General features: G+C 39.6%; 1 protein-coding gene across 1 annotated transcript in view; it reads left to right on the top strand.

The window, feature by feature from the left end:
* SLC7A5 (solute carrier family 7 member 5) overlaps positions 1-11,799 on the top strand; it is a 55,954-nt gene extending 44,155 nt beyond the window's left edge. Inside the window, exons 7-10 of the mRNA XM_056525551.1 lie at positions 1,659-1,755; positions 5,313-5,462; positions 10,518-10,695; positions 10,993-11,799. Of these exons, the coding sequence (XP_056381526.1) occupies positions 1,659-1,755; positions 5,313-5,462; positions 10,518-10,695; positions 10,993-11,048 (481 nt within the window). The 3' untranslated portion in view covers positions 11,049-11,799. The remainder of the gene's footprint in view (positions 1-1,658; positions 1,756-5,312; positions 5,463-10,517; positions 10,696-10,992) is intronic.
* Positions 11,800-12,470: the final 671 nt, after the last annotated feature.

Genomic DNA, 12,470 nt, shown 5'->3' with positions numbered 1-12,470 from the left:
TGTGAGAAGAAAGAAAAAAGGTGTGAATAATATCGCCGGAACAGAAATGACAGCAGTTTTTGAGAATCTCCCCCACTGTGTTCACAAAACTACATAGGGGTAGTGAATGAGAGGACAAAAAAAATAAAAACATACTCTTCCCATAGCTTGCCATTGGTCAAGTGCTATTGCTGCTTCCTGACCCCTGTGTGAATTTATAAAAAGGTTTTTTTAACACTCTTATAAAATGTGTACCTGTCATTTCAAAAGATCTCTAACCCCCTTAAAATAGTCCTATTCTGACCCCTATAACTTTTTTATTCTTCAGTATGCGGGCTTATTTTTTTGCACTGTGATCTCAAGTTTGTTATCGGTACCATGATTGTTTTGACCTGACTTTTTGATCACTTTTTATCCATTTTTTTAGGGTATACAAAGTGACCAAAAATACGCTATTTTTTAACTTTGTTAAACTTTATTTTTTATTTTTTTACACTTTTAGTCCCCTTAAGGGACTTTTAGGAGGAATCATTAGATTCCTCATACAGATCAATGTGGTTCCATAGGGGCAGTGTGAGAGCTCATTTTTTGGGCACAGGGGGCGATCCACCCCATTGGACCACCAGGGAGCAGTTAAAGGTACCTTTTAGATGTCGCTGTCAGCTTTTAGAGCGGCGATCTAAAGGGTTAATAGCAGGCCACAGCGATCTCCGCGTGTCGGCTATTAATGCCAGCCCTCAGCCACAAAAATGGGGACCAGTACCATACCTGCTTAACGGCACATGAACATATGTACACATCCATGGTCGTTAAGGGGTTAAAACATGCCTGGTTTCTGATTTACTCTCCAGAGTGGTGACAAGCTGATTTTAGTTCTCTCACTTCTGTTATTGAGCTCCTGAGAGTCTCATCCATAGTGCACAGCTATTTCTCATTCTCTCCATTTCAGGAGGAGGAACCAGAGCTGGGCTCTTTGCCAGTAGCACACACACACAGGCTATGCCACACTTAGTTGCCTAGCCAATCACAGCACAATACTCAGTGCTGATGTGCCATGACATAGTGCTGGTGAAAGTGCACTGAACAGGCTGACTCTCCTGGGGGATGCTTTAAACAATAAACTTTTAAAATGGCATGTGGAGGGAACAAGGGATTACTGATGCACTGGGTTTTCAGGCTATGAGAGCAGAAATACGAAAGCAGCACCAGCAGCAATGAAGGGGTTACACTAGCTGCTGCTGAGAAGGGATGGCTGAGGGGGAGATTACACTGCAGCACAATGAACATACAGCAATACATACACTGGCAAATACACAATGAGCAGCTGCTCTAATTTTTATATGGGTGGTTATAGATTAAAGGTAAACTTTGATTTACCTTTGTGGATCATCTTCAGCAGGCAGACTGATTCATTTTGCAGGCACTCAGCCCTGCCCCCACTTTTTGTGTTTTGTCCTAAATCTCATTGTTACTAGGACAGAAATCACCTGACAACAGACAGTGGACAACAAATTGCACACCTAGTGGCCAAGACTTAAGTGGTGCTTTATTGAGTAAGGAGTCATTTTTTGAAAATTAAATTATTTATGAATATGAACTCGACTGAATAAACAGTACAATTTAAGGATGTTCTTAAATCCAAAGTGTGTGAGTGTGTGTGTTTTTTTTTTTTCTCTCAGGTTGTTCTTTGTTGGGGCCAGAGAAGGACATCTGCCCTCTCTCCTATCAATGATTCATCCCAGACTGCTAACCCCGATGCCTTCTCTCATCTTCACGGTATATGCATTCAGGTGTACTCTGCACATGGCTTCAGTATAAGTGCTCTTGCTGTCTGTCATATGCGTATAGCATGTTTTTTAAGTGTCCTTGTCATTACAACAAAAAAGAGACCTGTCAAAAGCATTGATCAGTGGGGGACTTGAGTGTTCTGTAGATATAGTTGGAAGAAGCATGCTGTTTGTTTCTCTCTCCATCTCCATTTCCCTTCGATCATCGTCTTGCTGCACAAAACAAACTCCCATTATAACTCTATGAAGCTTGTCTTGTGAAGCGAGACAGAGATTGCAGGGAGTGAAGCACATAACTATGCGCTTTTCACAACTACATCCAGAAATTGTGGGTATTTAAACACCTAGACTATGACTGATCAGAACTTTTGACATGTCTCTGCATCGTGTCCGAAGTTTTTTTTTATAATGAGGAATGCTTTAATTCCATACTGAGGTGACTGCCTGTCTGTCTTTGGGATGGAAAACTTGTAGGGTAAATTCACACGTAATAGATTGGCTGTCCAGATTTGATTGCAAACAATCTGCAGAAAAATACAGTAGCGGCATATTGAACGGGGACATTTCTTAAAAACCTGAGCAGAGGAAAAGTTAACCAGTTGCCCATACTTAGAAGTAATCTGATTGGTTGCTTTGAACAACGGGTCAACTTTTCCTTTGCACAGGTTTTAAAAAAATCTTCCCCGTATTCAGCCTATTGCTCTATAGTGTTGATCCAAAGGAAAGAAAAAAGCCCCAAAAGATAAAAGCTAACTTTCCCAATTTTAGTTCCTGACTGCAAATCTGGATCAACAACTCCTATCCAGAGTCTAGGGACCATTTGGGAACCTGTGCAGAGGAAAACCTGACTAGTTGCCCATAGCAACCAATCAGAATTTTATATTTTTTAGAGGCCTTTTCAAAAATGAAGCGATCTGATTGGTTGCTATGGGTAACTGGTCAGCTTTTTTTCTGCACAGGTTTTGATAAATTTCCCTATATTACCTGTAATGTTATTATATTTCAGAAATGCATCCCGACCCCTTTTGTACTTTTTTATTGAATTTGCCAACACAGAGAGTTTTATAGTCTTAGTGCTCTTGGGGTAAGTTCACAATACTGAATTTCTACGCTGAATTTCCATGTGGAAATTTTGCTTGCAGCAGCCTTCCATTGATCTCAATGGGAGGCTGTTTCTCTGTGCACAGAGTGGAAGGTCAGCTTATGGAACTTTCCACGAGGAATCCATTCTGCTGAAAGAATAAATATGTCATTTTTTTTGCCGGAATCTGCCTGGAACGACACAGACATTAAGCACCGATTCCAAAGGAGACTGCTGCACATGGAATTTCCTTGTGGAAATTCTACAGTGTGAATATACCCTTACATTAAAGAATCCCTTTCTTTGTTGGTGTACAATTTTTTTTTCTCTAGGTGTAGATGATGTTATACATACAGTCCTGAGTATAAGAAGATCATGGGAGAAATCTTTGTAGTGCCCCATGGCATATTTATACATAGTTTTAAATCTTAGAAAACCTCTTTAAAGAAGCACATCGGGAGATGTTTTTTTGCTTATATAGCGTATCATTGGATGATAATAAATATTAATGTAGAGGTTCTTGTGTTTATGCGTTTTAGCTCATGTGGCAGGTATGGTTTTAGCCATATTGATTTCTATTTCCACACTTAAATGATTTTGCCTACAATGCTACATTTCCCATAAATCATCTGGTTTTACAGAAAGAGGGGGTGGGGGTTTCATAACTACATGTCTCCAAATGAGATCACCTAGTGATCTAATCACCTGGCTAGATGCCAGCAGCCTAAACTGCTGAAACTCATGAGTGAGTGTGGATCAGTTCATATTATGTGGAGTTTTGATGCATTTTCTTATACAAACTGCATTTTTAGGAGACATATTGCATGAGACAAATGTTAAAGGGGAACTCCGGTGGAGGAAAAAAAAATTCAAATCAACTGGCTCCAGAAAATTAAACAGATTTGTAAATTACTTCTATTTAAAAATTTCAACCCTTCCAGTACTTATCAGCTGCCTAAACTACAGATATACTATAGAGAAATTTGTGAGTTTTTTTCCAGTCTGACAACAGTGCTCTCTGCTGACACCTCTGTCCATGTCAGGAACTCCAGAGCTGGAGAGGTATTCAATGGGGATTTGCTTCTAATCTGGACAGTGCCTGACACAGACAAAGGGGTCAGCAGAGAGCACTGTTGTCAGGCTGCAAAAAACTTCACAAATGTCTCTATATTATACAGCAGCTGATAAGTAGTAGAAGGCTTCAGATTTTTTAATAGAAGTAATTTACAAATCTGTTTAACTTTCTGGCACCAGTTGATTTGAATGCATTTGTTTTCCACTTGTTTCCACCGGAGTTCCCCTTTAACTTGTTTAGTTTTTACTGAACTATTGTAGCATTTTTACCATGTATTGTGTTTTTGGGCTGTGATTTAATAAAATTACTGTATAAATTACAAATTTTTACCGCCATTTGTGCAATCACAGTGAATTAGAATGAGTTGACATGCCCCCTCCATGCATCTCTATGTGATATCCGAATATACACAAGCGATGTATCTCCTGCTCCCCCATAGAGATGCATGGAGGCGGCGTGTTGACCACCACTTTGTGCAGTGGTCGACAGTGCTCCCTGCACAGAGCGGTAGGCGCTCAGTGCATGAGAGTGGGGCGAAGGGCAGGAAATCACGGGGGGTTCTGTGGATAGGTGATAAGTAGTTAAGAACTGGAGTTTCCCTTTAACAACAGATTTTCTGTGGGTCAGGCTGTTGATGACTTGACCCAGTTGCAGTAATGAATTACATGAATGCAGCTTCTGGAATAAAACAGATGTTACTGTAGGATCAGTGATGGCGTGTTTGGGCAAAAAAAGACCTTGAGTGCTTCTTTAAGTTGATTTGCCTATAGCTAGAAAAACACTTTAAGTCAGGGAATAGAATGTGGGCTCCATGTTGGGGATTTTTGGACTATTTTTCTGTTCTGCTCAGTTTGATATGTGAGAGAGAGGATGAGCATGATGTGCATATTCTATTAGTTTTGTAAACGGGAGGCAGAGGGCAGTCAGCTGCTGAACATATGATCTCACTGTTTTATTGAGAAGAGATTTCAATTGAGGAATCTTGTATATGAGAATAAATACCCCAAACCGAAGAACTACATGGAAATATAAATCCCTGAGTTATTCTCTGATCTCAGTCATCTCTTATATGGGTAACAGAGCTTGTTAACAGTCACAAATGGACTCCCATCTTTACACAGTCCCTGAATGGCACATAACCCTATATTGTTATGTCGAAATTACACTCCTCCAAACAACCCCTCACCATATTCTGCTTCTGCTGCCTGTGTGCTAGTCTTCACTGTAGCTCTGGAATTTTATTTATCATTTACAATTCATAGCACCAACATATTCTGTAACAAGTGTCTGTTTATAAATACTCACAACCAACAAGATCTCTTTATTTATTGTATACAACAAATCTATGATTGTTTTCCCTGCCTCATCCTTTTCCTTATTCTCCTCACAGTGCGCCATGACGCTGCTTTATGCCTTCTCGAATGACATCTTTTCAGTCATCAATTTCTTCAGCTTCTTTAACTGGCTCTGTGTGGCTCTGGCGATCGTTGGGATGTTGTGGCTCAGATACAAGAAACCAGAATTAGAGAGACCCATTAAGGTAATTTACTCATAGACCAAATGAAAGGTGGTCCAACAGAACACTAATTTCCCACACCACTTAAAATTGTTTGTACTTTATTTTCAATTTTACACATTAAGGTAAGGAATCGATAAGTCGGGAACCAAAAGGTCCAGTTATGAAAGGAAGTATAACTGAATAGAAGTGCAGCATTTTCCTGCCCCAAAGAACTGTAGGAAGATTTGCTATTAATAATTTTGAGAAAATGTCGAAAAACTCAAATGCTTGTCACCCAGCTAGTAGATAATAGATGTTGCTCAGCTTTCCCAGAAGCAATTTTAAAGGGATATTTCCATCTCAAACTTTCATAACACATGTTTAGCATATGCAATAAATGTCTTATAGATGCAGGTCCCACCTTTTACACCCATGCCTTGAAAACAAAGGCCCCCCAGCTCTGTTCAAACTAGTTGCAATGGCTGGGATTCTAAAAACATCTGATCATGCTGTTTTAAGCAGTTTATGTAAGTCCCTTAGACGTTAATGGGAGTTGTGTAAACATCATAGCGCTGCCATCTAGTCTGTTTCCGTAGCTCCCCAATTTACTGGAATAGTGCAGCTATACAAGTTACATATACTGCATAAAACAGCTCACTTTTGTGTTTTTAATATCGTGGAACCACAACCAGCATGGACAGGCTGAGGGGCCTTCAAGGTACAAAACCCAGAGATGGGATCCTTGTTCATAAGAGTTTTATAGAATATTCTGGTGATATACCATAAAAGTTTGAGATGGTAATACCTGTTTTATTAAAAGAGAATACAGTGGTGAAAATCTTGCAATAAGTGAGGTTGTATTTTTCAGGTGAAATTCTCTATTATATCTGTTGTCTGTACTTGTTGCGTAGCATCCCTTAGGCTGGTTCAGTTAAGTAAGTCCTATTAAACTAATACCAGGCCGCGTGTCTGGCAGACAGTGACTCCTGGGCGTGGTGGTGGTGGTGGTGGGGGTATCTGGGGGGTGGATGTGCAGCTTGTAAGGACCTGAGAGATTATGTACAATTACATCTATAAAAGATAAAGACACTAAATCATGTTAAACCTCAGGAATTCATCATCTTCCTGCAGACAATAATGGTGGCCAGGAGGCAGCTTTTATATCCACAGCTCAGTTAATGTAGTTTCTGCTGCAGAGTAACTGAGCGATGACATTGGCAGATACCTCCATTTAACGACAATAATACGATAAGAAGCATAAATGATGCCCTGCGGCTGCACAGATATCAAATCACAAACTAAAAAAAAGTCCCGAATTTGCACTCACACCATCGTTGTACCAGCATACTCTACTTCAGAATGACACAAACTTTAGGGTCTTTCTCCGGCTAAAGACTCGCCTCAAAATTGAAAATACTCTGTTTCACAGACATACAACGGAGGGAATCCCTTATAGAAGCATCCCCAGCAAAAATGTTATTCTGTGGACAGTTTTGAGGAAATGATTGTATTGGAAAATTGCTGAACCTTTCGTTTCACAGGGATTTAGCTAATTTACATAAAACTCTATTATACTTTATATTGAAATAACTTCATTTATGGGGGATAGCAGTACAATAATAAAAGCATGGTGCTAGAAAGATTTAAGTGCAATCTGCCTATTATGTCTATGGAGCAGCACAGAGCTGATCCCTGCTTACAGATAAGTTGTGTTGAATCATCATGCGCACTCCCCTGCTCTTTTATTAGAATACTTTGAATGTCAATTTATTAATACAACATTATTAAGAGAAGTGCACCTGTTAGCTGCAAGAGAGATGCTTAGAATAACATGCAAGGCTGGCCTCTGGCATAGTTGGGAACTGTCCCATGGCTACTGAAATCAATTACCATAATAACAGGATATATATATATATATATATATATATATATATATATATATATATATATATATATATATATACACAGTCATGGCCGTAAATGTTGGCCCCCTGGAATTTTTTCTAGAAAATTAAGTATTTCTCTCAGAAAAGGGTTGCAGTAACACATGTTTTGCTATACACATTTATTCCCTTTGTGTGTATTGGAACAAACTAAAAATGAGGAAAAAAAGCTAATTGGACATAATGTCACACCAAACTCCAAACATGGGCTGTACAAAATTATTGGCACCCTTTCAAAATTGTGGAAAAATAAGATTGTTCCAAGCATGTGATTCTACTTTAAACTCACCTGGGGCAAGGAACAGGTGTGGGCAATATAAAAATCACACCTGAAAGCAGATAAAAAGGAGAGAAGTTCACTTAGTCTTTGCATTGTGTGTCTGTGTGTGCCACACTAAGCATGGGCAACAGAAAGAGGACAAGAGAACTGTCTGAGGACTTGAGAACCAAAATTGTCGAAAAATATCAACAATTTCAAGGTTACAAGTCCATCTCCAGAGATCTAGATTTGCCTTTGTCCACAGTGCGCAACATTATCAAGAAGTATGCAACCCATGGCACTGTAGCTAATCTCCCTGGGCATGGACAGAAGAGAACAATTGATGAAAGGTGTCAACGCAAGATAGTCCAGATGGTGAAGAAGCAGCCCCAAACAAGTTCCAAAGATATTCAAGCTGTCCTGCAGTCTCAAAGCATCGGTGTCAGCCAAACTATCTGTTGACATTTAAATGAAATGAAACGCTATGGCAGGAGACCCAGGAGGACCCCACTGCTGACACAGAAACATAAAAAAGCAAGACTACATTTTGCCAAAATGAACTTGAGTAAGCCAAAATCCTTCTGGGAAAACGTCTTGTGGACAGATGAGACCAAGATAGAGCTTTTTGGTAAAGCACATCATTCTACTGTTTACCAAAAACTGAATGAGGCTTACAAAGAAAAGAACACAGTACCTACAGTGAAATATGGTGGAGGTTCAATGATGTTTTGGAGTTGTTTTGCTGCCTCTGGCACTGGGTGCCTTGAATGTGTGCAAGGCATCATGAAATCTGAGGATTGCCATCAGATTTTGGGTCACACTGTACAGCCCAGTGTCAGAAAGCTGGGTTTGCGTCCGAGATCTTGGGTCTTCCAGCTGAACAATGACCCCAAACATATGTCAAAAAGCACCCAGAAATGGATGGCAACAAAGTGCTGGAGACTTCTGACGTGGCCAGCAATAAGTCGAGAGCTAAATCCAATTGAACACCTGTGGAGAGATCTTAAAATTGCTGTTGGGAAAAGGCGCCCTTCCAATAAGAGAGACCTGGAGCAGTTAGCAAAGGAAGAGTCGTCCAACATTCCGGCTGAGAGGTGTAAGAAGCTTAATGATGGTTATAGGAAGCGACTGATTTCAGTTATTTTTTCCAAAGGGTGTGCAACCAAATATTAAGTTTGGTGTGAAATTATGTCCAATTTGATTTTTTTCTTTTGGTTTAGTTCCAATACAAAGGGAATAAACGTGTATAGCAAAACATGTGTTACTGCAATCCTTTTCTGTGAGAAATACTTCATTTTCTTGAAAAATTTCAGGGGTGCAAACATTTATGGCCATGACTGTAAATATATATATGTGTGTGTATATATATATATATATATATATATATATATATACATACACACACACACAGACACACACACACATATATAGGGTTGCTATTTTGACAGTTCTCTAATAAATTTACTAAAAGGAGTATTCCAGGATTTTTTTTATCTGCCTTTAAGCCCATGATGCCACGTTATAATACTGTGTAATATGCTTTTATTACCTCTGTGTTCACATTTTTTTTACCATTGTCTCTTTCCCAGCATTCCATGTGGCCAGAGACAATATGTCATAAGTCACATGGTCTCCAGATGGGGCAGGGCTTTGCTGCAGTGGGTGGGCAGATAGCAGGGTGGAAGGAATTTACTGAAGTACTGCTATCCATCCACCCACTGCAGCATAGCCATACCCCACCTGTAGACCATGTAACTTGTGACATATTGTCTCTGGCCACATGGAATGCTGGGAAAGGTCACAGCCAATGGTGAAAAAAATAGACTTGAACTACAGCAATTCCAGGTGTGGGTCATGTGCATGAAATAGGAACAAAGCAGCACGTGGAGGTAATAGAAGCATATTACACAGTATTATAACTTTGCATCATGGGCTCAAAGGCAGATTTAAAAAAAAATATCCTGTAATACCCCTTTAATTCATTAGTAACAGTGGAATTCAAAGCTAAAATCTCAGATAACCAGAGAGCAGTGAGGTCCATAAAGTGAACGGTAAATTGGCCCTAGAAACTGTAGAAAGGCACAATGGCATTTTTACAATGTTTCCACCACTTTAGTCTAAACACACAGCACTTGCTGCGCTCCTTTGATCTCAGTTGGATCCAGTTTAAGAGTCCATTTTTCCTGCCCCCCTGTGCTGATGTTATGAACTAGCTCAGACAACAGCCAAGGGGGAAAGAGAGGGCAGAATTTCTGACCACTGCTCCTCTTCCGCGGCCTGTTTGCAGGTCATTGTTTCAAAGTTTCCTGGAGAAGTTCACCTGCTGAGGGAAGTGGCCATTCACACACAGTGTGAAGCCTTAAAACACTGGGAATGCAGGGGAGACAGGAATAGTTACAGCAACCAGGGCTGCCCCATGAGATGAGGGTACAGGTGGAGCACACACATATACATATATATATACATATATATATATATATATATATATATATATTAAGTGCATTATGTATATTTGGGTCACTGTGTATATACATTACTTATTCTATACTAATCCTGAGCTACATTCTGTGTTATGCTCCAGAGCTGCACTGTGTGTTCTCCACCTGCACCCTCAGATCATGGGGCAGCCTTGGGTTTAGTAGAGCTCTGGAGTATAATACGGGAAGTTCCAGGATAAGTAATGTAATGTATGTACACTGTGCTCTCTGTGACAGTGACTATGCTGATTATGTAGTTTTGCTCTACATATACTGCATAGCGGAGTCAAAGGTAACGTGCGCCTAGTATGTTTCCCATTTTTTAATCTGTCTGAAAAAGTAACCTGCATTACATTAATACAAGTATATATTTGGGTGTGATCAAGGTAAAGTCTTACCCGCTTTTTTCTCATTGTAGCTGAATCTCGCACTCCCTATCTTCTTCATCCTTGCCTGTATCTTCCTCATCGTCGTATCATTTTACATGACCCCCATTGAGTGTGGAATCGGTTTTGTCATCATATTATCAGGGGTCCCTGTTTACTACTTTGGCGTCTGGTGGCAGAACAAGCCTGAATGGGCACAGCAGGCTATACGTAAGTATTACTTTTTATACACATCATAGTCTATGTGCCTTAGCACTGGGTTGTGACTCTTCCTGTTGGGCTGGGAAGGGACACTGTTGCCAAGACCAGTTTGTTATGAAAGGTGGGAGCCAATGATCTCCGAGGTAGGAGACAGGCCCCATTCTAGAGATTGCTAGGTGGTCCCAGTGGTCAGACCCCCTTGATTAGACCCTTACTCCCTAGATAGGGGATAAGTTTTATTTGTAAGTCTTTACATTTGCTGTCTGGCTTAAGAGTAATGAATCTGGTTTCTATGTTTCTCCATAGATTCCACAACGGTCTTATTACAGAAGATGATGGAGGTTGTCCCTCAAGAATCCTAAACTCCTATAATGCACTGTCTCTGTGGTTATGCACAAGAAAACAGTAGTTCTTAAAGGAGCTGACTAAATGTTACTTTACATAAGTTACAAACAGAACCATCAGCCCAGTTCATTGCTGGGCAATTATCAAGCAAAGATCCCCAAATACTGACTAAAGCCCCCCCCCCTCCCCCCTTCTTCACAACCCCAAAAATATATGCAGTTTCTTATCCAACCCCCTGACCCTAGACCTCTGACCCTGTCAGTATTGTGGGGTCATCATTTTTGTAGAGTGGTCGTCTTTTTGTGTTTTTTTTTTTTTTTATGAAGAAAACTCTTGACATAGAATTTTAGTTACCTCAGAAGCAAAATGACCTCAAAGGTCTCAAAAGAAATGATCTCAATTTTGAGTCAAATAAAGTTGATGACTGATCCTGTGACAACAAGGTCTACTCTCCTAAAGTCTCTTCAAGGATTTTTTTTTGGCTGATATTAACTTGGACTCTGGAATCACTGGACCCTAGAATCACTGACCAGGCTGACTGCACAGCTGGAAATCCAAACTTGTTTCCTCTGCTTCAGGACTAGATGTGATTCTTTTATACAATTACCATGAACTACACTGCCTAGTCAATGGAAGCTTCTTACATAGAACTGCCAGCTTCTGGCGGTATTCTATTCGCTGTTGTCTGGGCCATCCTCTCCAGTGATACAAAGTTTAATCTGATTTGAAAACGTTTTTATATTTTGTAAAAAAAAAGAAAAAATTTTATCTACATATAGCACTTAATGTCCAGCGTTGCTGTGACCGTAACTATGCTCATCCCAAACTACTCCATTCAAGTTTAATATATGCATTGCAGTACAGATGTAACCATAGATGGGGAAAACATTATGTTCACTACTTTCGAGGAGGTGGAGAATGATACAGGAAGTAAAATGTGTCATTCCCCGCCTTCAAGGCACTGTACTAGGCAGTGTGTACATTTGCCAAGAATTTCCCTTTTAATGATAAGAACTATAATCTGATCATTTACGTTATGGAAGAACTTTCCAGAGAAACTAACCAAATCCCAGGATGTGATCCTTCAACCCCTGAGAGCCAGTCATAAAGGTTTACCATTTATTAGGGTCCCAGTCCACTACCTAGAAGAAAAAAAATTAAGGTGAAATTCCCCATAAAGGGATACATTCATATTAGAGCAGCTCATTATTATGATATAATCACATACACAAAATATGGTCTGTTACCCTACATGACTGTTTAGTAGTCCTCTCCATACAGTACAGTCTGTTTTGGATTTTTTATGTTATATTTTATGTTTTAGATACTAATTTAAATTAATTTACTTAAATCTTTTAGAATATATTTTTATTTATTCCTGTATCTATATATATGTTTCTAGTCTTGAAATCCGTAATATATAATATACTTTTTAGGTA

This window comes from Hyla sarda, chromosome 6 (assembly GCF_029499605.1).
Source record: "Hyla sarda isolate aHylSar1 chromosome 6, aHylSar1.hap1, whole genome shotgun sequence".
Classification (NCBI taxonomy): domain Eukaryota; kingdom Metazoa; phylum Chordata; class Amphibia; order Anura; family Hylidae; genus Hyla; species Hyla sarda.
The sequence above is the reverse complement of the archived record's forward strand: the minus strand, read 5'-3'. Positions and strand labels throughout refer to the sequence as shown.